This window comes from Puccinia triticina, chromosome 10A (genome assembly GCF_026914185.1).
Source record: "Puccinia triticina chromosome 10A, complete sequence".
NCBI lineage: Eukaryota > Fungi > Basidiomycota > Pucciniomycetes > Pucciniales > Pucciniaceae > Puccinia > Puccinia triticina.
In genome coordinates this window covers 4,247,360-4,274,867 of record NC_070567.1, presented here as the reverse complement: position 1 = coordinate 4,274,867, position 27,508 = coordinate 4,247,360, and the positions used below count along the sequence as shown (strand labels likewise).

The 27,508-nt window shown below is 45.7% G+C and overlaps 2 protein-coding genes across 2 annotated transcripts; one reads left to right on the top strand and one right to left on the bottom strand.

Annotated features, from left to right (window-relative positions):
* Window positions 1-13,245: 13,245 nt before the first annotated feature.
* PtA15_10A408 (uncharacterized protein) lies at window positions 13,246-13,823 on the top strand (the record flags this gene model as incomplete). The annotated part of the gene is made up of 3 exons (XM_053160580.1): window positions 13,246-13,539; window positions 13,635-13,724; window positions 13,806-13,823. 3 exons carry the CDS (start codon window positions 13,246-13,248, stop codon window positions 13,821-13,823), a joined length of 402 nt encoding a protein of 133 aa, XP_053024540.1.
* A 12,450-nt stretch (window positions 13,824-26,273) lies between these two features.
* PtA15_10A407 (uncharacterized protein) lies at window positions 26,274-27,193 on the bottom strand (the record flags this gene model as incomplete). The annotated part of the gene is made up of 4 exons (XM_053160579.1): window positions 26,274-26,330; window positions 26,423-26,683; window positions 26,810-27,037; window positions 27,152-27,193. The coding sequence occupies 4 exons, from the start codon at window positions 27,191-27,193 to the stop codon at window positions 26,274-26,276; spliced, it is 588 nt and encodes a 195-aa protein (XP_053024539.1).
* Between the last annotated feature and the right edge of the window lie 315 nt (window positions 27,194-27,508).

The following is a 27,508-nucleotide window of genomic DNA, read 5'->3' as shown; positions in this document are numbered from 1 at the left end:
TGGCGAATCCCTTAAGGAAGTCGGTATTCAGCACAAAATATCGCCACCGTACACCCCGCAACACAACGGCTTTGCGGAGCGGGCCAACCGCACCATAATCGAGATGACTCAAACTCTTATGCTGCAGGCCAACATGGCACCGGAGTGGTGGGCGGAGGCGGTGAAAACAGCCACGGCGACGACTAACTGCTTGCCGTCGCTGTCCAAAAGCCGAGCTTCCCCAATGGAACTGATGTTTCGCATCAAGCCCAACATGAAATTCTTTAGGGCGTTCGGCTGTAGAGCCTGGATCGTGAAGCCGAAGCAGAACCGGGTGACCAAATTCGACTCCATCGCTTGGGACGGGATTATGCTGGGCTATGACAATGAATTTACGTCATACCGAATTTTTCGACCTGAGGACAAATCCTTTGTAACCTCCAAGCATGTGTACTTCGATGAGTCGACGTTTCCGGATTGCCCTGCTTTGAACAAAAGCTTCAATGCCTACGGTCTAAACAAGTTGCCCTCTTTCACCAAATCCGACCCTCTTCCCTTCACCGAAGAGGATGAGTGTGAGCAACGGCGCCTTTCCGAGGAAGAAGATCAGGAGGAGCAAGACAACATCAACCAGATTCTCAGCGATCTAGCGCCGGGCCCCAGAATTGATGATGCTGACCATGAGCAAGACGAGGAACTGAATCAAGCTCAAGGCTCCGCGGACCAATCGCTGGCTCCTCAAGAGCCGCAAACTGCAACGCGAATCGTCAAAGTCATTGGACCTCGTCACCCAACGTTGATTACCAGCGATATTGATCCCTCAAACATTCGCAACTACTCTAGAAGACAAGCGTTTCACACAACGGTTACGGCTGAGCCTAAAAATCATCGACAGGCGATGCAGTCTTCAGAATCACTCCACTGGAAGGAGGCCGAGTTGAAAGAAGTCGCTAACATGAAGCAACATGACGTGTGGCTGCAAAGGCCACGTACCCCCACTGACACGCCAATTCCGGCCACGTGGGTATTTCGCAAGAAACTTGGCCCTGATAACAAGGTTTCCGAGTTCAAAGCGCGAATCTGCGCGCAAGGTTTTCGTCAAACTTACGGGATCAACTTCGAGGCAAGGTACGCCCCCACAGGTCGCCCCTGCTCCCTGAGACTGCTACTCTCCTTTGCGGTTGACAACGGTCTAGAAATACATCAACTTGACGTGCGGAGCGCGTTTCTAACATGCCCGCTGGATGACAAAGTCACCCTTCTGCCGCCGCCAGGACTAGATTTACCACCGAACACAGTACTGGAACTAAAGAAGGCCATTTACGGGCTCCGCCAGGCTCCATTAGTCTGGTACAATCGCCTCTCCACATACTTAAAGACTCTTGGCTTCACAGTCTCCGTAGCGGATCCGTGCGTTTTCTTCCGATGGGGTGTTTGCAGAAGGGAAGACACTCTAGTCTATGCACATGTAGACGACCTCGTCATCATAAGCAAGAACCCATTGGCTTTCAAAAGGGAGATGGAAGCGGAGTTTAGGATCAAGTATCTGGGCAAGGCAAAATTCTTGTTAGGAATGAACATTGAGCGCACGGGTGCCGGTCTTCACATCAACCAAGCTCAATTCATAGAGCGAAAGCTAGAGGAATTTGGGTTCAACAAACTGCACCCAGCCTCTTGTCCTCTCAACCCAAAAGCCTACTTGCGGCGCGCAACTCAGCAAGAGATCGCAGAATTTTGGAAAACCGGCATCAATTACCGAGCCTTAATTGGCTCTCTCAATTACTTGAGTGTGCTAATCAGGCCTGACATAGCCTATGCCGTTAGCTTGCTCTCTCAGTACCTCGAAAACCCCGGTATCCTTCACTACCAAGCAGCGGTTCAAGTATACCGCTGTCTATCTGGGACCAGGACTCTCGGATTGACATATCTCAAGAACACTGACAACACACTTAAAGCGTTTGTTGACGCTGACTGGGGGAACTTCCCCGACACGCGGCGATCGTCTACCGGCTTTACTATTCTGGCTGGCACGCACTTGCTAGCATGGAAATCATCAAAGCAAGCGACAGTATCCCTGTCGACCACGGAGGCCGAGTACAAAGCTCTCTTGGACCTCGGCAGGGAGCTAGCCTGGTTGGCAAATCTAATCTCTGAAGTGAAGACCCGGCAAGAACCGCAAGACATCAAAGTGCTAGTCGATAACAGAGGTGCAATCGACCTGGCAAAGAGCGAAACCTCCCAGAACAGTTTCCAAACCAAGCACATGTCCATCAGACTACACTTTGTCAGGGAACTGGTAGTCCGCCGTTTGATCCAACTCAATTACATTCGAACTGAAGAAAACACCGCCGATTTTCTCACCAAGCCAGTGGGGAGGGCCATCATTCGCAGAGCTCTGGAAGTCATCGAGATTAAACCCTCTTCTCAGATTGCTTCAACCCTACCGGATCGAAGCACGGTGGGCTGTCAAGACTCGGGCCTAGGCCCAGAGTCAAGGAAGCGCAAGGAACTGAACCCTAACCCTGCAAGGGGGACAGGTGAGTCCGCGCGACCCTCAGGCGCATGCATATGCATGTCGCTCCCAGGCAGTTGGATTATGCTAACGCTAATCCTCCGCTCCTTTCTAGCCACGTCGACACAAGACAAAGAGCCTAAGCGATACAAACAAACTCTACCAGACTCAAGGTATGAAGATTGTTGTATTGTCCCAGCTAGGTCAAGCAGTGCTGACAGGGTCTCTTCTCCTTTACAGCACGCTTGCTACCGACGCCAACCCAAACCGTAAAGGTTCCAGCCTCAGCGATAGGATAACAAAACCCACCTCAGGTGGTAAGTACCTCGCTGCAGAGCCTAGCAGACTAAAGCTGAAGACTTACTGTGAGCTGAATGATGAAACAGAATCCATCTGCTTTGGAAGTCTCGCAAGTCGAATTGGCCCGTGTTGAGCGCTCTGCCGTTCAATCTTAAGTAAGAGATCCATCTCTTTCCAGGCCTTCCTAAGCGAAGAGCTCAAACTGACTGCTCAAGCAGCTGACTTATCCAGACGTCTCCGTCCTATTCACAAATACGTGATCTCAGCTGCACCGCAGTCAACTCAATACTCAATTTCTTTTACTGTCATCTATACCAGAGTCGGCCAAGACCTGCTCTTAGGTACTTATTGTTTCCTCTCATTTATTTCTTTCTCAGTCTCTGGATATGCCAGATAGACCTCTCTAATCAAGAAATAAATCTTAGTTCTGTGAAACTTTACAATGAGAATCTTGAGGCTGAAGAGTCTTGCTGTTGAGATATCTGATCTTGATGAATTCTGGATTTTGATGATCTTGAGGGCCTGTACTGGTTTGAACACCACATCCACCCACCATTTGCAGTCTGTCCCTAGACTGCGCCACGCATTCCTAGATCAAGAGAAGACAAAAGGGGAAGAACCCGGGGGCCGCTCATGAATGTGGCAAATCATAGAGTTTTTGACAAAGCGGTAGAAATTACCCGAGAGGTGCATACTTTGGGAGGACTTACTTTTATACTCCTATGCCTCCGCGGAAAACCCAAACAACGTAGAACTAGTTTTCTCTCATTGCGGAGGTGGACTTGAGGAGAGCAGAGACATTCTGCAGGATCAGAATCGGGAAAGGAATCAGAAGACAGATCAGGATCACCTAGTTTATTCTCATTGCAGAGACTGGCTGTAGAAGAGTGGAGACGATCGGCAGAGATTGGCGGGTAAGGAGCGGGAATTGGATCAGGATCAGATAGTTTAACCTCTTTGCGGAGGTGGTTGCAAGCACGGATTGGAAAAGATAGTTTAACCTCATCTCAGAGGCGGAATGGCGAAATCGAAATCTCTGCAGGCTAGCAGAGCTGGTGGCTAGGAACAAACTCAGAACTGGAACTAGAAAGGGTCCCGGGAAAATCTTGATCTTGCTTCACTTTGATTTGACGGGAATCCAAACAGGGGCACGGAATCTTCTTCTTTCTATCCTTTGCAACGGGCGGAGCGGTAGCGGCGAGATTGGGAACAAGGAGAGCGGATATTTTCTCAAGAACGGCATCTACTGCTTGCGGAGACAGAGAACTAGGGGTGGATGAATCTCGCGTTGCTTGCCTGCGGATCGGGTGACAAGGCGGCGGCGGAGTCGGAGAAGCTGGCGGATACCACGGGTGAAGAGCTCCACAACCAGTCCTGAATGGCGCGGAAACAAAGCTGCTAGACGGGTGTGATGCCTTAAAGGAGGCCACCACGCGGCGGATCGGTCGACTAGGATCAAAGGGGATCAGGGCACCACTTGGGAGGAAGTAGTTGTTGCCCTTCTGCTCAACAAGCTCATCTTCCTTGTCCTTCTGGAGCTCGAAGCATCGGCCAGTCCCGTGGCCTTCGAAATGGCAGTAGTAACAGATCAATGGTCGCCGCACTGCGGAGGGCGGAGTGGTGTGCGGAGCAGAGGACTGAGGCGGAGAGCGGAGAGCAAACTTATCCATCAGGCGCTGCTCAAAGGACTGGAGCATCCTGGTGATCTCATCAATGGTCGCCAGGGCCTGCGGAGCGGTAGTGACGTCGTTTGTTGGGCGCCGCTCCGCTTCCATTTTCCGCATGACTTCATTCGCATCCTTGAACGGCGGCGAAGGGACAGGATTAGTTGATCTAGAAGGCTCGAAAGTCAAGGCAATCTGGCCTTTCATAACTTCGTCGATGGCGGAGCGGAGATCTTGGAGAGGAGGAAGCTTGAAGCGATGATCCAGTGTAGTGATCATCTTATCACTCTTGATGAGAGCTGTGCGGATCCGATCTTGAAAACTAGAAGAAAAGGATCGATAGAAGCGGGTGCGGAGCTCTTCAGCGGAGTCGACATGCTCGTTCCGCACCAGATAAGCCTGGATTGGGTCCCAGGATCGTTGGAACCAATGATAATCACCCGAGGACGAGACTCTGCCCTTTGACGACCAGGAATCAACCAGGGAGTCGAGATCTTGTAGCGTAAAGCAAGCCTCATCGACCCGACCCCAATGAGAGAGCATTGCCGCCTTCAATTTCGACCAGTCGAGCGGGCTAAAACCATCCAGTGTCTCCAGAATATCTAGCAGTTCTCCATCCGGGACGAAGAGACGAATCTGCCGAGCCATATCCTGCTCAGAAGCTCCGTCCACCTCCGCCGTCAACTCGTACATATCCAGGAAGCGTTTGACGTTGGATCCGTCGAAACCAAACTGCTTGTCCCGCGGCTTAATCTTAACCGTTGGGACCCTTGGCCTTGCTGTGCTGCCGAGTAGATTTGCGGGATCCATTGCAAAGGAAGAGAGAGAAGGATCAAAACAAACAAGGGATCTGATCAATCCCTCCTGGCGCCTGATGAAGAGAAAACCACACAGAGAGACACTGTCAGCCTTAGAGTCATCACAGCTGACCTAAAAGCTGCCTGTTCTACCTTTGTTACATATAAATTACTTTATATCTTTTTCATCTTAAGAGATATCCCTGTTTTGACTTCATATTCTGTTTCCTCATGCAATTTTAACCCTAGTTACAACTTACCAATTCATTGTAACTATACTCCTTCCCTGAGTTACTGAGTTGTAGCGCCCTTGCGCAGTTGTGACGTGTCAGCGCTACTAGGCGCGCCAAACCACATGTACATATGTAAATTACATAAGCAAACTGTGAAAATTTTCGTAGTCAGGATCCCCCTTGCCTGAGGCGGATCCACAGACTTCAGCACACCAGAACCACCACCCAGATAACTCCAGGATCACCACCAAAGAGCCTACTATACTCCCAGTATACCTACCGTCACAGGCGCCTAGGATATTGACAGTAAGTAACCTCTTTCACTGAACCTTGTTTATCTCAGAGGTACAACTCTGTGTCTTGCTGGATCTGCCTTTTCTTCTTGCTTTGCTTCCTCCTTGATCACAGGGCTGTCCCTCCAAATCTATAGGCCTTTGCCTCCATCTTGATCACAGGGCTGTCCCTTCTTATCATCAGGCCTTTGCCTCAAAATCTAGGTTCAGGGCTGTCCCTCAGGTTTCCCATTAAGAACCTTGACTGTCCAGAGAGAAGTCTAAAAAACTGTGGCTGGATTAAGACTTATCTAATCCAGATACCCTCCTGAGAGGAAGCTGTAGCACTTCTTACACAGATCAGCAGCACTCTTCTGAAGAGTAGCATTGCCAGTGGACGTGCATTCCCACTAGAATAACCTAGTACTTCTCTTCCTTCTTATCCTGCTTGGTTTCTCTCTCTCTTTCTCTTTTTTCTATTATAGTTGTAATTTCTTCATCCCAAGAAATCCAACTATTGCCCCCCCATTTCTTGAGTCCTGCTGTCACTATAGAGACTCAGGCTCACAGACACGACCAATCGTTCGAGCGGGTAGCTAGAGATCAAGCAAACAAGACGGCCACTCGAACGTCCAGACAAGGATTGCAAAGCAACAGAAATCCAACCAAGGGTAGAATGGCCCTCGACTCGTCCGTTCCGAGGGTATATGGAGATAAAAGCCACTTTAGATGATAGATTGTCCGCACTGATTCGATAGCGGAGTTGGCGGAGTCTAGGACCGCACTCTAACGACTTGCGGAGGATCAGAGAACGGCAGAAAAGTCGTCCAAGTACCGGGAAAGGGCCGGAAGCTTGCAGATTGAGATCGGCGGAGCTGGGGGATCTAATATTCAAGGTTTGAGAATGTGATTTTCAAGGTTGAAAATCCGGATTTTCCAGGTTGGATCTAGAAAGAGAAAGGGAAGAGGAGTCCTGAACCAAAGCTGGAGATACTGAAACAAGAACTAGAGACTTGAGATCCTCAAGGTTTGACCGCCTGTTGTCCTAAAGTGAGACGAGACTGTAAATCTTGAGGTCGCTGGTTCAATCCCGGCTCGGGGGACCAAATGTGGAACTCCTACCGTGCCAGGCGGTAGGCAGTGCTTGGAAGGGAAAGTGGTGATGAGCCTGCCTTCCTGTGAGGTCCTAGGATGAATGAGATCTGAGAAAACCAGAGAAAGGGGGTTGAACAACAATGTCAGTGAGACTTGTTGGCGGGTTTGGGGGTTGAGGATCTGGAAAGAGATGCTGATGAGGATCTTGAGGGTTGATAAGGATCTGATGAGGTGGTGAGGATAAGGATCTGAGAATCTTGATGGTGTATTTCGTGGATCAGAAGACTGCCATGCCTCCCCCTCATCTGAGTCCGAACTTCGAACTCAGACTCCAGGAAGTGAACATGTCACAGACATGTTCATCACATCCCTAACTACAAACAAGCTCTGCACAACACAAACAAAACAAAAAAACACACAAAGAAAAGATCAACCACATACATAGAAAAATGAGGAGAGTAACATAAGAGGATGGGTGCAATGGATCAAAAAGAACAGAGAGAAAAATCAACAACAATCATCAATATCAATCATAATATCTTGGATCTTGAGCTTGAAATTTGAGATGGATAATCTTGAGGGCTTGATCTTGATAACTGGTCACTTGAATCTTGAGTCTTCATCTGGATCTTGAACCATGGACCGTCTGTACCATTTTGCTCACCACAGCAGCCATGGCCAGAAGCTTGTATGAGATAGCTTCTAATGATACTGCCTTTGAAATGACCACACAAAGACACATGGCATTTAATAAAATAAGAGAACATCTGACTAGAGCACCTCTACTATTAATGCCAGACTTTAAGAAACCTTTTGTGTTATATGTTGATGCCTCAATGGAAGGACTAGGAGCAGCACTCCATCAATTACAAATCATCAATGATAAACCAGTGGAAGGACCCATTTGTTTCATATCCAGACAACTCAAGAAAAGTGAAGCAAGATATGGAGCAAGCCAACTAGAATGCTTATGTTTAGTCTGGGCCCTAGAGAAACTCCACTACTATCTAGATGGAAGTGTGTTTGATGTCATCACAGACTGTATTGCACTAAAATCACTCATCAATATGAAAACCTCTAACAGACACATGCTTAGATGGCAGATATCCATTCAAGTGTACAGAGGTAACATGACAATAATTATAAAGAAGGGAGATTGCATAAAAATGCAGATGGACTCTCTAGATGGTCCCTACCAAACACACCAGACAATCCAGCCTGGGCACCTGAAGACCCAGATGAACTACCAATAATGGGAATTAGCATTACTGAACTAGAGGATGAATCCTTTGAAGAAATCAGAAATAGTTACAAACAAGACAAGAACTGTACATTGTTAGTACAAATATTATCCAAAACAGATTCAAAGGATGATGACCTGATTGCAGCACTAGATACAGCATGGAAGAAATCATATCAGGAAGGAAGATTTCACCTACTTGACGGTATCATCTACCACAGATCCAAACACACATGTGTACTAACAGTAATGGACAGAGTATTGATCAATACACTACTACATGAATGCCACGACAGTACATCATCAGGCCATTTATCTTCAGACAGAACAGAAGACAGAGTAAGAAACCTAGCATGGTGGCCAACATGGCAACAAGATGTAGAAACATACTGCACTACATGTGAAAGATGCCAGAGAGCAAATAAGGCAACAGGCAAAAGGTTTGGACATATGATGAAAATAGAAGAACCCACTAGACCATGGGAAACAGTTAACATGGACTGGGTTACAGGATTACCACCTGGAGGAAAGAAAAACTATAATGCATGTCTAGTTATTGTAGACAGATTTAGTAAAACACCTATATTCTTACCATGTCACAAAGATGATACAGCTATGGACACAGCTATAATGATTTGGCAACAAGTGATTTCATGGACAGGACTATTCAAAAATATCATCAGTGACAGAGATCCCAAGTTTACATCAGATCTATGGAGAGGACTGTACCACCTATTTGGCACTAAACTCTCTTTCTCAACAGCCTACCATCCACAAACAGATGGACTAGCAGAGAGAATGATTCAAACCTTGGAAGACATGCTAAGGAGATTCTGTGCCTATGGATTAGAATTTAAAGACTCTGATGGATTTACTCATGACTGGGTTACACTATTACCAGCCCTAGAACTAGCCTACAGAACATCAACCCATGCATCAACAGGAAAAACACCAGCTATTCTAGAGAAAGGATGGAACCCCAGACTACCACAAGACAGCTTGAAAAAGGACTTGGTAGAAGTACATCCCACAGCAGCAAGCTTCAAGAACATGCTGGACAAAGCCAGAAAACATGCTCAACAAAGCATGGATAATGCATTTGAATACAGCAAAGAAAAATGGGACAAAAAGCACAAAGTACCCAGCTTCAAAATAGGAGATTTAGTATTAATATCAACTACAAACTTTACTAATATTAAAGGACCTAAGAAGCTTAGGAATGCATTTGTTGGCCCATTTGTAGTCAAGGCATTACATGGACCAAATGCAGTAGAAGTGGAACTATATGGAGAATTAGAAAAGAAACATCCTACATTCCCAGTAAGCTTACTCAAACACTATAATGAATCAGATGCTGAATTATTCCCTTTACGCAAAGAAATACCTGAAGCAGAAGTACCTCCACTTGAAGAGTCAGAGGAGAAGAAAATTCATAAGATCTTGAAAGACAAGAAGATCAGAGGAGAGAAAGATAAATTATATCTTGTAAGATACAGGAACCCAATTCATGAAGATGAATGGCTACCAGAAAAAGACATTAAAGATGCGGATAAATATCTAAGAAGATTCAAGAACTCTAAACACAAAGATTAAATTATTTCAGAATTTAACCTTTTTAGAGGGGGCGAGTGTCAGCCTTAGAGATACATCAAGTATCCAAAAGACTGCAATAATTCAGTAAATAATGATGATTATTAAATTATTATTGCAGAATCAGATTCCTCATCATAAATTAAGGGGGGTCACCCACTTAAAGTACCCCCTTATTCCTATTCCTTCATGTACTAATTGTATAAATAAGAATTGGCCACAGAAAGCGCCCAAAAATAGTATTACATACAAAAAATTAGTAAAACAATTAAAGTACATAAAAATAAACTGTTGTACAATAATGAGTAATATTACTCGTTTAAAAATACCCCGTGAAAGTATTATGTAGACTTCTACTGAAGCTCTTTCACATGACAATTGGTTATAAACATGTCATGTGACAGAGTCAGGGAAATTAGTCTATTTTAATACAATTAAAATACCCACAGCCAAGCCCTTTTCACGGCTACAGCCCTGGATACTCCCATAGGGAGAAAAGGACTCAGTGTTTACGCCCACTGAAGTCCCCTCTATAAATAGAGGCCTATTTGGCCCTCAGGAAAAGATCCCCCAGACCATTCACCGCCCATAAACTGTAAGTTTGCCGTGAACATTCTCCCCTGCTACTATTGTAGCCTCTTTTCCCTTTTAAACCATCCCCAGCACGTAAAATCCACTGGATTAAACCTTTAAAATATCAAAAATCCCTTATTAGCATATTTACAAGCTTTATCCTTAAAAGTAGTTGCCGTAAGACCTCCGCCTCTGACAAGCAGCCAATCAGTTTAAGCGCTTACCACCTACTTTTCTACGCCAAATTTATTCCCTGTAATTAATAATTATATCCAAGTCTATTAAAACCACAGTTTTGTGGGAAAAAAAATCAAGGGTTCCCCCTACAATAGACAATATTTACAAAAAATGACAGGGTTTTCCCCACAAGGCAACAAAGTACAAAAAAATTGAAAGGGTTTCCCCACTCAAGTAACAGCCTAAATTACATTGAAAATGGACAAGAAATCTCAAACAGCAACCTAGCCCAACACCAGCCGAAGCTGCTGCACCCAGGCCCACATCGCCGCCCAACTCACCGGGAGGGACAAACAACATGTAGGGGAAGGCCCCCTGCAGCGCCAATGGCAGAATGCATAATGGGGGGCCAGCTCTTTAACCCCCCAGGCTGTGCAAATGCATATGCAGCAGCAAGGAGAGCGTGAGACGCACCGCCAGCTGGAATTACAGCAAAAACGGATGCACCTGGGGGAAAATGGACTGGCCAGAGGTCACATTTATATATCCGCATGCTGGCCGTACAGTTTGACCTTTCACTCGGCAGCAACAACACCAACGCCACCGCCACGACAACATCTCTACCGCCACAACAACATCTCTACCGCCACAACAACATCTCTACCGCCACAACAACATCTCTACCGCCACAACAACATCTCTACCGCCACAACAACAACTCCACCGCCACGGAAGCAACACCAGATCCTCATCAATCTTTCACTGGCTAGTTCTCCGCGGAAGACACTTGCCATGTCCCAGGTACTCAAACACCGTCTCCACTCTATTCGCGCTCACGCCGCCACCCACTACCACCAGGCCATCGCCAATATCACCGCCCCAGCCCCTGCCTGAGCCCAGTAACTCCGCACATCCTGCGCAACAGCCAGTACACCCATCCAGAAACCACATCAACAGCCCAGGAAAACGACTGTCTTGGCTGCAGGCGCTTCGCTGCCTTCGCCGCCACCGTTGCGGGCCCATACGTACTCCCCAAAGTCTCCAGTGCCGCAGACGCATGCTCTTCAATTCCAAGCCGCTAATCACGGCCCGCACCCTTGGCGCTCACGCCATGCGACTCGTTGGTCTTCTCACCAGATTAAATCAACAGTTGGAACTTCATTTTCCCCTTCAACTCCACCTGGTAGAGTTGAAATACTGATGAGTCAACCCAAGCAGGTGTCCTGAAGCCAAGATGATGCAGCACTTTCCGGGCGACAACGTTTCCAAGCAATTTTCTGGGTGGATTTGAGTGCTGTCTGATGAGATCACAGCCGTTTGCTGTCACTCCGGCTTAGGCACGGAGACGACAGTCTAGAATAAGCAAAATATGATTGGATAACAAAATGTAACAGTTCCCCTTCATCTCGGAATAAGCTCTTGTTTATTGAGACCACAGCGAACCACCAGCCACTGTTCAGTTTGATGGGGTTAAAAACCACAGTTCTTGTTAATTCAATGTGCGCTTCCGAGGTTGTGCTGTACCCCACGCTGTGCTTGCTTAGGTCGCTTTTTCGGCGCTGGTTGTTGGGCGCAGAGGTTTCACAGTTTAAGTAATCCCACCGTACTCTACCTCTGCCCCGCGAAACCACTACAACGTTCACCACAACAATGGGCGAGAAGAAAGGAGAAGAAGCCGCGCACAGGCCGGATGAGGTGTCGGACGACTCTGTACAGAGAGCTGTGATAGTCCCAGTTGTTCAGTTCTTTCATGCTTGGTCGCCAAAGCGCTTTCCTCCTTCAACATGGTCTCTCCCTCCTGGCATCCCCAACTAATCACCGCAACTGCTGAGAAAAGCGTCCAGAAGAAAAAGGAAAACATCTGCCTTGCTATCATACTCTTCGAGTAACTGGTCCTCAAGAGGGAGAATTTCCAGGTCAAGTTGGAGGACAAGTATGAAGGGTTGACAGCAAAGAAGGAGATCAAAACAGGCCGGACGCTTATCAATAGGGAAACCATAATGAAGGAATTTGGCCCAGTGATTGACTTGGTGGAGTGACTGTCAACCAGCTCCTTTTTTCTTTCCTAGCTGGGAACTGGTCTTCAAGGTTTCCGGTGTTGCGGAGCCTGACTTCAATGTTTGTCTGCAAGGACCTGTGGAGGCTGTAAGGACAAGGATTATGTCTTATTTCCGAGACAACATGGTTGAGTGATGAGACCACACTCCTCTATCTGAGAGACTTTCATGGCCTTGAGCCTTTAATTGCACACTCCTCATCTTCCTTTATAATTGGCTGTCTCCAAGGGTGAAGCGCTGCGCTTCGCTACAGAAAGCGCATGGTTTAGCGAAGCGCAGCGGGCCCGCGCTACGGCCCCAGCGTAATTAGCGCAAGTGCAAGCGGCAGTCCGCTGCGCTTGTGCTAAGCTTAGCGATTCCGCGCTTCTCTCCCAGAGCCTTCAGCGCAAGCGCAGCGGATCTGCGCTGCGCTTGCGCTATTCCCCAGTGCAAACAGCGCCAAACCCGCTTGTTTGGGCGCTTGCATGCGCTTTGTAGCGCCATAGGCCGCTGCGAAGCGGCACAAGCGCTGCGCTGCGCAGGAGAGGGCTCAGCACCAAGTGGCTTGCCCACAAGTCCAACCTTGTCACCAGTGCCTTCCGCAGTACTCCCTTGCCCATCAAGATAACTCCGACCGGGCAGATGTGTTGCCCCAGCAGCCACTCTAAATTTCCCTGCGTCAACCACTTACATACATAACCTCGAGTAATATTTCACACCATCACAACTTAGACGCTGCCTCAACTATTTTCAACCCCTGCCCGTTTACGTGCGAGAATGTCTATCTCCGAAGAAGTTCCCTCGACTCCCCCCAACATTTGTGACCCTTCTCCCACGGTATCACAGTCTGCCCACAGGGAATCCAGCCGAATCCGAACCCCTGTTGTAAAGCCTGGCTATGTCCGTACCAATGGTGATTCCCGTTGCGCTCTTGTTGCCCATGTCCCACCCAACCAAACCCAAATATCAGCTCAGCGTGACAATCGTATCGAAGTTGAAAGCGACCCAGAAGTGGAAAATGCACCCGAGAGCAACAGGAGCAGTGATGAGTTAGTGCGGAAGAAATCAAAAGTCAGTTCTATTTCTCTTTTGGATCCTCAATGCTTTTCATCAATCACATGAATATCAAACTGGTGGGTTGGTTCAATTAACAATCACATCCGCAGGCAATAAATCATATCACTCAATCCTCCGCGCGCACCGGCCAAGAGGTCATCATCGACATTGCGCAGGACTCGGACAATGAAAATCTGAAAGTCAAGTCCAAGAAAAAATCAAAAGACGGGTTTGATCATCCAAGAAGCTATTTTTACTCACCGGGGACTGGTCCAAAACAGGTTAGTGTTCAGCAATAAGTTACGTGGGGAATGATGTGCTGAAACTATGATTCTCAATCTCAGTCCCCCCAATCTGCTGCTTGGGCCTGTCGATGGTGCCCAAGTGAATACTTGGCCCAGAACCGATCCAACTACAACCTCAAGAGTCACCGCGACGGTGCCAACTACAAAGGCTCGGTGCGATCTGCCTGTCCCGGACGGGCCAAGGCCATTGCTTCCAGCGCTAAACTCCCTCCAACTGCGGCTGAGTTGGCTAAAGAAGCAGCAAAGGCTAGTCCAGCAACCACGGGGACTTTATCCGAATATTTATCAAAAGGTTGCTTTGATAACGAGACTCTGAACAAGCTCATTGTGATCTGGATTGTCCGCCATTCCCTTCCTTGGTTGAGAATCGAAGACCACCTTATCCGAGTAGCCTTTGATTACGCGGTCCATAGCTCTCAAATCCGATCTCAAATCTGGGCTGCGATGCAAGCACACAAGCTATATGTTGAGCAACGCTTGCAGGTTGTCAAAGCTATCAAGGTTTGCATTTTTTTTTGTTTTTTTACTCACTACATCAACATCTATAGCTGACTTCCAGTTGTTGCTATAGGATTCAGACTCAAAAATCAGCATGGTATCGGACGTTTGGACAACCAAGGGTAGCCACAAGGCTTTTGTAGGTATTTCGTGCTGCTATATCAACAAAGACTGGGCCTTTGTGTCGCAGCATCTTGCCATCAAGTACGTTTCTTGGCACCATAACGGGATTTACCTGGCGGCTCCTTTTGCAAACTGTTTGATAAAACACGGGTTACACAAACAGATAAGTACTTTTAATTTCCTCTTACCCTTGGAGTGAATCTACCAGTTTATTGTCTTTTTGTCATTACGTTCTTGCGCAGACGACCAACTCCGGTAGCAACAACTTTACAATGGCCAGAGAAGTTGCGACAATCTTCTCCGACGTCGATTCCACCCAATGGGATGTTGAAGCTAATCACCACCGCTGTACATGCCACGTGATCGCTCTCATCCTCGGTGCCAGATTGAAGGCCCTCCGGCTTTCTAAACTAATGCTTCGACCCGCAAAAGCCGACCAAGCTTTCCCATCCCTTTCAACAGTAGTTGAGGTGGAAGAAGATACTGAGGAAGTTGTTGAAATCGTCGAACAGTCTGATGAAGATGAAATTGACCCAGATGATGCCACACCTGGTATACCTGAAGCTGACAATGCCGAAGAGGAGGAAAGTGGCTTTGGTATTGGATTTACTCTGAAGAAGGTTTGTTTCTCTCTCGACCAAGCCCCACACAAAGTCCCCACATCCTAACTTGCTGGCTTTTACACACAGATCGACTACATTTGTCGGAGAATTGCATCTTCGCCGCAAAAGCAGTCTGAGTGGAAGTCGTGGGCAGCCAAGCTGGGCTATAAGGGTCGCGGCGTGATTGGTGGCTACGGAATCCGATGGAACATTGCTTATGAGAGCCGTCAAAGGGCTTATGAGGGTAGAAAAGTAGGCTTGCAAGTAAACTGCAATTGAATTTTTGCCTCAACTAACCAAAATCAACTCATTTACTAGGTCATCAAACAACTTCTCGAGAATGAAACAGAAAAGTACACAGGTAAATCAGCAAACAAGCATTTCTTCAAGCAGTACGAGCTGAGCAACCAGGAATGGAGCGACGTGAACAGCTTGAATATTGTTCTGAAGGTCAGCTGCTTCATTGATTATTCATGTCATATTTGTTTTATTAACTGATTGCTATTTAATACTCAATACTAATAGGACTTCTTGGAAATGACCAAGAGGATGGAAGGTGATCGGCCGCTTTTACCAATGGTTCTTTATGAATATGCGCGGCTACTCAATACTCTTGAGAAGAGGAAGGCCGCTGCCTACTCGTCCCCTCTGGCGCCAATGTTCGACCCAATGATGAAGCTAACAAAGAAGTATATGAAGCTGGCGCTTGAGTGCAACACGGTGGTGCTGGCCACCTTCCTTCACCCGGCGTGGAGGATGATGCTTTTCCAAAAACGATTCAAAGCCCATGTTGATTGCATCACCAACCTTGTCCAGGAAGCATTTGACACTCGGCACAATGAGATCAAAGCCTCCCAACCATCGCCAACACCCCCCAAAGATTCCCAATCTGACGCAAACAACAACGGAAACAACTCGGACTCAGACTCTGATGGTAAAGAATTTGATTTCTACCCTTCATCCGGCGATACTCCTGAGGTCAATACGGAAATAGAACGCTACAACAAGGGGGATTTCCCCATGGATAAGAAAGGCAAAATTTTGGATTGGTGGAAGGTATGCAATTCTATTTTTCATTCATTACGCGTTCACATACATCCAGGTCCTGATGCTTGCGAATCTTCTTAGCTACACTGCAAAGACTTTCCAGTCTTGGCATCATTAGCAAGGGATTACCTTGCTTGTTCGGCCAGCTCAGCCACAGTCGAAAGGACGTTCTCGGCTGCAGCTGATGTTTGCGCATCCGGGAGGACAGGTCTTGCCACCCAAATGATCGAGAGATGTATCAGTTGTCATATGTGGCTCCGAAATGGTGTCAAGATGGGAGGCGAGTTTGAAGATTGTCAGAAAGTTATCGATGCATCTATGAAGAACCCAAAGTTCTCAAAGGCAAGAAAGTAGAATACAACCCAAGTTTCCTTTTTCTTTTCGCTTAGAATACAACCCAAGTTTCCTTTTTCTTTTCGCTTCTCATCACATCAATTTGGGATGACCCAAAGTTGTTATTCCCTCTCTTCCCACCCATCATTCTTCCCGCTGATAAGCGGAATAATAGCGGACATGAGCAATAATTAAGCGGAAATCCGCGCTTTTTCATGCGCTTTAAAGTGCAAACACGCTGCACTACCGCTGCAACTTAGCAATTCTGCGCTATGTTGGCGCTGAAAAAAGTGCGCTGAAAATCACACAGATCATGGGACCAAACTGTTAAGCGCAAGCGCAAGCGGCCAAGCGCTTCAAATTAGTGCAGTGCAGCGAGGGCAAATTGCGCTGCGCTAAACGCTGCGCTGCACTTTTTGCAGCGCAGCGCTTTCACCCTTGCTGTCTCTGTTTTCTGTGTTTGTGTGTGGCTTTCTTTCCCCATTCCTCTCTCTATTGCCTCTCTCTGTTACCACACTCTCTCTCTTCTGTCTTCATCTCTTGCCCTTTTTTTTGTGGTTGCTATTTCAGATGAGGGGTGTGATCACCTGCTTTTTATTATCCTTCTCCTTTCTTTTTCATGATTATATAAGATTGCATCTGGCAGTGGCATATTATCTGTTTCTACTTAGGTTGCCTTTAGTTTTGTTTTTTAGATACAATGTAGGACTTCCTGCTGCAATCTGTGAGGCTCCCAGAGTCCTAATGCCTACATTTCCCTGCAAAATCTGGAATTTGTTTGGCTCAGATCTGGTCTGGAAAGGGGTCCCAGATTGTCCGGAAGTCCTCCACTATCTACATAAATATGTTTTTTATGTATTCCCTCTTGTCTTCTCTCATGACCTTCACAATCATCATCACCTTTGTGTGTACACACACCATACACACCAGACTGAACATATGGCAAGGGGTTGGAAAAGTTGGAATTGTCAGATAATGAGACTGATGGAGGAATTCCTGTGAAATCTGGGATCCACAGATATTGTGGGTTAGACTAATCTTGGGCCCCCACATATTTTTTTTTTTGGTCCCAAAAATTACAGTTTTCTGCAAGGAAATTTAGCCCGAAAATTGCAGATTTTTGCATAGTAATTTAGCTTTGTGGGCTTCAAATCACAACAGTAACTCATCTGATCATCTAACTGTTCCCCTGAAAGTGCAGCGGCGCAGCCGCCCTAAACTCTAGTATTATTAATTACATAATAAATCTTCATCTTTTTAAAGAGTGTTTAAAACCCTTGTAGTGGCCAAATTACCACGTAACAAGTTTAGTAATTTACATTACTAGTGTTTACATCAGCACAGTTATAGTGCTAGGGCCCAAAACCCTTATTTTGACGGGTTTTCTGCCCTAAGCTTCATAAACAGAGCTGTCATACATATACCTCTAGACATCTACTCTCAAGGATCAAACCTCTTCATATCCTTCTTTTTCTGTGGCTTTTGTCAGTAAAAAACCACATAGGTTTCCCTTTGAAGAACCTTGACTATCCAGAGAGAAGTCTAAAAAATTGTGGCTGATTGGACTTGTCTAATTCAGTTCCCTTCCACGTTTCCATTGTGAGAAGAGGCTGTTGCCATCTCAGGCACAGATTGGCAGCACTCCCTTAAGGAGTAGCATTGCTAGTGGATCTTAGTTCCCACCTACAGGTCAAAAGAACCTTGATTATCATCTCTCAGATCATCTCTTTCTCTCTCTCTCTTCTACTCTTACTGTTTGTTATTTCTTTATCCCAAGAAATCCAAGCAGTGCCCATCCATTTTTATTGTGTCCTGCTGTCACATAAGAGACACAGGCTCACAGTGTGTAAGAGGCGGATGGAAGATAATGGTTTCTTTTTCTTGTTTTACCTTTTCTACAGAGGGGGAGGGAGCTCCCCCCCCCCCCCCCCCCCCCCCCCAGGACTTGTATGTACATTCTTGATTATTATTATTCTTTTAATACACAGATTCTTTACTGTTGAGTTTTAACCCCGCACATTGATGACGTGTATGCATGCGCCATGCATATGGTTTCGATCTACATAATTCACGATGGTCGATCTCAACCCCGCGGTCTAAACTTTCGTCATCCACAATCTATCCGCCAACATCTTTATTCTTCCCCCTTTCCGTTCCATCCATTGTCCCTTACCTTTGCCTTCATTATTGATCGCTGTTTTTCATCGACTCCAATACTCCTCGAAGTCTTTCTTCTTCGTACAAAAATCGATCAAATCGAAAACTCAATCTTAACTCTCGCCGACTCTAAACTCTCAGGAGAGCTAGATTCAGTCTCTGGGCAGGTAGACGTTTCTTATCTTACATCAACAAGTGATATCTTATCCGAGTATTATTAACATCTTATGCTTATTATCATTTGTCTTAGGCTGTCTCGTTGTGTTATTCCTGGTGTTGAACGTCGTCGTCGTTATTGTTGTGTTGAGATTTTCCTTTGATTTGGTTCAGATCTTTTTAGGTATTTTTTCATATTATTAATCATTTACAATTAAGTCATATAAAACTAATCTGTTTACTTTTTTGTTACTCAAGTGTATTTTACTTTTATTGAGTTCTTTACTTTATAACTGTTGCAATAAAGTAATCTTCTACCATTTTCACATTTACATGAGGAGCTCTTTTACTTTACTTGCTGTATGGATCTCCTACAGTGTCAGAGCGTAGGCAGTGTGGTGAGGGGAAAGTGCTATGGAGCTGCCCTTGTGGCAGTCTGGAAAATATCAAGTGGAACAGGATCAAAAACTATGATAGCGGGGTTGGAGATGAATTTGTTTCGAGACAGAGGAAAAGGATACCCTTGGAGGAGGTGTAGGAATGAGATTCAGAGGAATAGGTCCAAAAAACGGTGTTGTAGAAGCAGAGGAGGGAAGGTTCAAACTATGAAGATTCCGGAGGCAGATGTCAGGATCACAGAAGCAAATCAGGGAGGTGGAACTCAGAAAGGATCAGGATCAATAATTATCAAAAGTGATGGCACTGCAAAAAAATTCAGGCAAGTGACAGCAGTTGACATGAGGCATTCTCCTGTGTAACTTCCATTCTAGCTCCATTCAAGCAGAAATTGTTTTTTTTTGGCACAGTCACTGTGAATCATGCACAGTGACTGTGCATTGAAGCTTGGTCAAAGGAAAACTATGAAAAAGGCTGAATTTCCATCACCAGATTCCTTAGAGCTTTCAAATTTCAACTGGTGGCACTTCCTTAAATTTTCTTGTACTGTAGTGTGGCCTCCATGGATCAGGATGGAAATTGCATGGGGGAATTGTCAAAGCCCAAGCGGGGCTTGAACTATAGTCTAGGATGAGTGGTGTGCACCTGACCCTCATGTCCAACGCACGTTGTTGAAATAACAGTGTGTCGCCTCTTAAGAAGTGGTGCTCCGCCTCCTTTCTAGATAACTCCGGGTATGTATGGTAACCAACGCTGGTTTTCCTTAGCATACATGTCTATTCAGCGCTCTGTGATGAGCCTGATATGATCCTTCTATTCTACATAAGATTCAGCTGCTCCGCTTGCACACAGCAAAACTCCGCAAGTAAGTAAGACATTGGGTGGTAAAAACTCTCTGTTGTGTAGTAATACGCAAAAGTCAAGCAAGTATAGCAGTCAGATAAGGATTGCCAAGTGATACCCGTTTGGCGGTACCCAGCACCCGCGGCCTTACGGCGGGTACCCGCCCACGGGTGCCGGGTGCGGGTGCGGGTGTTGGAATTTGGTGAAAAAAAACCCCAGGTACCCGGGTACCCGTGGTCAACACCCGCCACTGTATTTTGGATCAAGGTGCCGCAGCACCTCTTGAGGCCCTTGATGACCGGTTGGTGCTGGTCATCGAGAGGGCTACACAACCCCCTCGATGACCGGCACACACCGGTCATCGAGAAGGCACACCTCCCTCTCGATTACCGGCACACATCGGTCATCGAGAATTAGGTGCACAACCCTCTCGATGACCGGCAGAGACCAGTCATCGAGAGGGTCTCACTCAGCCCTCTCGATGACCGGCACACACCGGTCATCGAGAAGGCACCCTCCCTCTCGATGACCGGCCCACACCGGTCATCAAGAAGGCACACCTCCCTCTTGATGACCGGCACACATTGGTCATCGAGAAGGCACATTTTTTCCCTGAAAGTACCCGCGGTACCCGCCCGCGGGTGCCGGGTGGGATCACGGGTGTCCAGAATTGCTAAAAAACAGCGGCGGTACCCGCACCCGCCGCGGGTACCCGGGTTCACTTGGCGATCCTTACAGTCAGACCATAGCACGGTGGTATTCGACGTGTTTTTTGGGCCCGTAAAATACTGATTCATCAAATATTCGAGTATTTGGAGATATTCAACGGAAAAACCTCCAAAATACATTAAAAACACCAAAAAATTACATTTTTTGTGTTTTTGACTTCTTTTGGCTCATTTCTGGCCCATACATTTTTGAGGAGGTCATCCTTCAAAAATATCATGGTGCCAAAGACACTTACAATATTGCCGGGGGCATATCTCATAATGGCGGATGCACTATTCAGAGTGCCGGACACACTTTTGATAGTGGTGGACGCACTTTTGATAGTGGTGGGCGCACTTTTCATAGTGGCGGACACACTTTTGATAGTGGCGGACGCAGCTTAGCGCGCGCTCTTTTGCGCCCTGCGTGCTTAGCGTTAGCGCAATTGCGTGTATCTGTGCTAACGCTACGCTAAAAGCTAAAATAGCTTTGCGCCCCGCGCAATTGTGCTAACGCTACGCTAAAAAATAGTGCATTTGCGCTGCGCTACGCTACACTAACAGCTATGGTTAGCGTAGCTGAACCACTGTTGGGCCATTTCAAACTCATCTGGGGCCTTTGGGCCCCAGGAAAGCTTGCATTGGCCCTCTACGCGCCCCTTTGAGCCATTATTTGAATTTATTCAAATATTTGAGCTTAAATTTGCCCAGGCATTATTTGACTTGAATTGAATTCAAATAAAAATACTTGAATCGATTTGATTTGATTTGATGTGCTATGGTCTGTAATAGCAGTACTGACTACAGTAATACTGCAAAAAGTGCGTAGTCTGTATACTAGAATGATAGAAGTAGCAGAAGGTAAGTGAGAGAAGCCTCCCCAGAAGTCCTTATTCCTCCACTCCCTCAACCCACATAACTCCGCTCCCAGCCGGTGTTGCCCATTTCCTTCCTTTCCCGCCCTTGCCAAAACTCCGCATGGATCACTTCCCAGCCTAGTACCTCTCTGAAGCCTTTTCTCCCCCAGTCTCTACCTGGCGCTTCTGCCCCAACGTAATCTGGTTAATCATTTTCAGATTACAAAACTTTGAGTAAATAGGATCCATCAATATCTTTCTACCTGAATGCTGGAAGAGTCTCCATTTTGTTATTTGGTGGAAACTTTGCAATTCAGATGAGGGGTAGGGAAGAATGAGTAATGAAAATAGATTGAGCCTATCCAAAAAAAAAAGAAGAAAAAAAATTGAATGCATGTATATACAAAGATTAAAGGGGTGGGGAGAGAGGTTTCTGGTTGCATAAATCAAATCACAAACAAATAGCACAATAATAAAATAACATTGCAGGAAAGCAGTTATATTCAATAGTTACATTGAAGGATGACCAAAAACGTATTCTGCTACATCAAGAATTTAGGGGCTTGCAGTGGCGTAGCCGCCTTAGGCTTGACCTCTAGTCTATATACAATACACAATGCAGCTAGGAATGAAAGCCTAACAACTATACACATTTTTTTGGCCCAATATCATTCAAAATGAAATTCAGGCATTGAGTGCATCAAATCAATAAATTGAATTTGATTTTTATCTTTCTTGACTTCCATCAAAGCTTCTCTAAAATGATCTGGATGAGAAAATTCATACCAATAGGCTAAAGAAAGTGCAGCAGTTTCCATGAGATTTGTTTTGTCTCTTCCTTCATTTGAAAAATATTCAATCAATTTCAACTGGATTGGTGAAAACAATTCAGAATCTTTGATGTTTGAATTCTCCCAAGGTGCCAAATTTGAATCAATTTTCACTTGTCCAAGCAAAGGGATCAGATTTTGTGATCCATTGATGGCTTCAATGAGCCAATCAAAATTATCAGATTTCCTTACATCTAATTCTGAATCCTCTATTTTGAAATATGGCTGAAGTTTGAGGTGCATGTAATCAACTGTTTTGATTAAACGTTTTAATCTCAAAATGATTTCTTCTGTCCTTACCAAGGTAGAAGTTCCAATTTTTGCAATTTTCATGATTCCATATCCTTGTTTTTTGTGGAAAAATTGAAATATTATGGGTAATTTTGGATGGTAGGCATTGAAAATATGTCCACAAAGGTTTGTTCTATCACATTCCCTTTCAAATTTAATGAATGCTGATGAAACTGGTCTTGGGATAAGCTTTGCCAAAGTAAAGCAAGTGAAGGGCTTATCATTTTTTGTGTCATTGTAAGTCACACTTAATATGAGAGAGATGAGCTGCTTGTAGTTCAAATCTTTGATGATTGGACTATGACTAAATTCACTTTGCACACCTTCTGATGTTTGACCCAAGCAGAAATATGAAACTGTGCATACAAGATTGGAATTTGTGAAGGGGATTTTATTCAATTGTGAGTTATGAGTCACATAATTATGATACCTTCTGTCCCCAAGATACCATCTTTATTTTTGATTGAAAGGAAATTTAAAGAAACTTACTTGCATCCTCTGATTGAAATGCTTTCACAATATTGCTGGCTGTGTCGTGTGCAATTTGAATGCTGTCTTTTTGGAGATCATCATGGGAAAAGAACCGGATCAACTCCAATTGGATATGACCAATCTGTTGATAATTGAAATAAGACTCTTTCCAAGCTGGATCTGGCACCTCAACACTCCCAATGACTGGAAGGCTTTTATTAGGAGGATTGAATATTTGTTCTCCAAGCCAGCTGAGCATCCTTTGGTGTTGGGCTCTGTGGCTTGATGCAGGTATGTTTATGCTATTCATATATTCTTCGTGAAAATCATACATCCAAGAAATTAATACCTTGTAAAGCCAAATAATACTCCTGTTTTTCTGTACAAATCTCCTTGAGGCCCTCATGACTCTCAATACCATATGTGTTGATGACTTGTCAACGCGATGGCTAATCAAGCTGTATGGCAAAGTTGGGTGGAGGATCTTTGAACCATAAACACGTTTGACAGAGAATTCACGTGAGTTTAGTTTTTCCTCAAATGCTATACCGTTTTCTGCTAGCAGCAATAATACTGAGCGACCGCCGGGCGGAAAATACTTCCCATTGGAGTTTTTTGTCTTGTGTGGTTGAATGATGCGATTTTCAGCACCAGGTGTGATCTTTCTTCTGCTGGGTGGAGATCTTGTCAAGGAATCACCCGCAACTGTCAAGAATTATTGCAAAAAAAACAAGTTAAGTTGACATCTACTGTTTGCCTACATCAGACAAAGTCTGAAAAGCTGCTGCTGGACTGACCTTGTTGGGCCCCCTTGCCCACAATTTCTTGGCATTCTCTCAAGCTTGAATGATCAACTTTTTTGAATGAGTCATGGTCCTTGTCGGCTTCATTTTGTTCTATGAAGGAAGCCAATGTGAAGCTCCTCAAATTTTCGGAGCTCAGTGGACAACATTTTCTTGAGGTAGGTTGTCCATACTTACGTTTTCTCACATTCTTCTTTGAGCTCAATGACACACGTCCTGTTGCAGTTGAGGTTGGGATTGTAGGGGAGGGCAGCGTGAAAGAATCTGCTATTTGTGGTATTGGCAAGATGAACCTAACTTCCTGAAGGAGTTCAAAATTGGTGGGGGCAAATTGTTCATCTGCCATGGATTGTCTGACCAGCTCGGTGAAGGGTTGAATAGTTGAAGGTTGAGGTCTTCCAACTCGGCTTTCCTCCCACAAAGGCATTTCAGGGCTTGGAGTGGAATGTATGATCAGTGATGTAGTGTAAGACCATAAGATGGCACACAAAATGTAATACCAAAGTGGTATTATGCTGAAAGTGACAACAGGCATATTTTGTAGGCCAATCCTCAGCTGGGAGAACTGCTGTGGGCACAGCAGGGAATTTTCTACTTTGATTGCCCGCTGATCTCAAATTGTTTTAAATTCTCTTTGTACTCCAACATGACTCCATAAGATTGCGTACATCCATAGACATGGTGTGGCGTTCATGTCCAAAGCTTATATTTCCGGCCTGGTGTGGCGTTTATGTCCGAATAAGCTTATAAATAATTCCGACTTGGTGTGGCGTTTATGTATGTCCGAAATATGTGTACATATTCCGCAGCCTCCCGCAGCTACTTGTGGCGGAAGGCGGAATCGGTGACGCTCTGCGGTTGCCATAGAAGCAGTCATGTTCCATTTTTCGGCCGAAACTCGGCAACGACTTGCGCAACCCAAAGTGACGAGCTGACGATTGGGATCGTGTTTGTCCTCTTTCCTTCTGTTTTGCAACAGTGTTATATGCATGTAGCAGATTTTGCTTGACACACGTGATGATGGGTGGATAACATAGCGGATCTTCCGCCGTCACAGGCTGCTATTTCCGGGACTGAAGAAATGAGAGAAACAAACTGTCCGATCAAACACCTAACGATGAGCACTCGACATGCCCCCAATTTGCCTCTTTATTTGACGTCAGAGTGATTTCCTTCTTATCTATGAGGTACGCGCTGCAGGGAAGTCTTGCCTCCACACAACAATAAGGCACTTTTTTGCCTGAAATACACTAGCTGTGGTAAGAAGTTGGTTTGGAGCGTTTATGAAAGTGACACTGTCAACAAAGACAAGGGGAGCCCAATCGCAAACTTTGTTTTTTGCCACCACATTTGTGATAAACCAATCACTCGAAGAATATTGAAGTTTTTGAGCATCATGATGAGTGGGGTAAGATACTTGAAACTCACTGTCACAATTGCCTTGAGCTGCGCGGAGCAACTGCCTGTCAGGCGGATGGTTCCGATGTGACCCCGCATTCGGCAGGACGCTCTCCTAGTTCCGAAGCTTCTCAGACTCCAGAGCCAGGCCGCACGCTACGGTGTTTTTATTGTAACTACAAAAATGAAAATTTAGATGCCATAGATTTTTTTATATATATTATTCTTGGTCCCACCAGAATCAAGAATAGATCCGATTTGTTGGTCTCTCTGCACTGGGACATCTGTCTTGAAACCCGCGAAACAGCTGGAATTGCGGCTATTTCAGTCGGAGGACTTCAAGTTCTGCTAACTCAGTCATTTTACATCAAGTAAGCTATCCTGGAACACACTGTAAATGAGTGTTTCTTACGCTGATACCAAGAGGCTCAAGCCCCATTTAATTTTGCCATGATCAGTGTGATATTAAATTAATATGGCAGGTCGCAATCTGAGTCTAACTTGGGGTCCCTGAATCTTGTCTCAGAGTAAGTTAGATTTTGACTGATAGTCAAGCGGGGTGAAATTTTTACCACAAAACAACGTAGCATTAATTTTAAGATGAGGGTTCACCAGCTTTCAAGGAGCGGGATAGAGATGTGTGACCGCTAGCTGAGATGCAAACAAAACCAGTATCCCGTTCCACCAAAAGTGGAATCAGCTGACCATCGGGGTCTTTTGGGACCGCCAAAAACGAGACCAGTTCAAAGGGCTTAGTTAAGCTAGAAGCCTTCCAACCTTCGATTCATTGAAACTCATCACAAATGTTACTGGATGCATTTTTTGATGGGTTTATGAGATATAGATCATTGAGGTAGCAATGCGTTGAGGTAGACTGCTTCTGCTTCTTAAGAACATATAAGAGCACATTTTCGTATCATGTCAGTGATTAACTAGGCTGATTTGGAGTCTCCGAAGATGGCGTGACTTTTCTTTCCGTGAGCCAGTGGCTGCGGGATTGATTGTGTAAGAGTGAAAAAGACAGGAGATCAGTTAAGTTAAAAGGCATGAATTTTTGAAGAATAGTGGTGGGGAGATGTACATCACCGGCAAACAACAAGATCCAAAGGCCGCTGGCGCCGAGTGCCATGGCGGGAGCGCCGACGACTTTCAAGCCGATGTTCCAGGAGGAAAGGCCAAAGAGGGAGAAGAATAAAGTCGAGAAGAAGATCGTGGGCTGGCGGTAAGGAGCGGCGCTTGTGGCCACATCCGAACCGTGAGCCATCGAGGATGAGACGGGGATTGCGCCGGTTTGGAGCACGATGAGGGAAGCCAAGGTCAAGAAACTCAGGCCGACCAGTCGCTTTTGTGTGGTAGTTCATTGCAGTCAGGGCCCGAAGGGTTCATTCAAGACGTGGTCAGTGGTCAATTGTTTTCAGTTTTTGGAGAAAAGAAACAGATGCTAAGCAAGAGTGAAAGTAAAACCAACTGCAAGATAAGTCTCCAACTCGTTCAATGGTCTGTAAGCCCCGATAATCCCGGTATCAGTCGTGGAGTCATCCTTGTTGACCAACCAAGGCCCCAGAAGCATGACGAGGAACCTCGGAAAACCAATGAGCGGGAGCGATAGTAAGGTGAGGTAGATCGAGGAAACATAAGAGAACCATCGGTTGGAACGTTTGTCTGGGATTCCAGACGTTTGGTACTCTTCGATTACCTATGATTTTTAGCGTCCCAGAGACAACCCGCGCGAAAAGTAAAAGAAAGATCCACGGTCAACAGACTCTCAGGAATCATCACACCGGAAAAAAAATCGATTTGTAGGACATACGGGATCGATTGATGAGCTGGGATCCTTGGTTGCAACAGACATTTTTTAGTATTTTATTGGATGGTGATGTGGAAGTGCTAGACTAAGAAACAGAGAGGAAAGCGAGTAGAAATTGTGGGATTTGGCCGGGTGCATGCGCGGTTTGGGTTGACCAGAAGTGAAGCCGCTTTCCAATGACGTCATTCCCTCTCAACCAAATCCCGGATCGATCAGATCGGCAACCCGTTAACCACTGACCAGCCAGGGACTCAGCCCTTTGCTGTTCCCATCCAGCTTGCACCGCGGTTCTCTCGGATTTCCTTCTGGCCCAAGGCTGCAAATTAGGGACTGGGCTTGACTTCAATCATTCTCAACCCG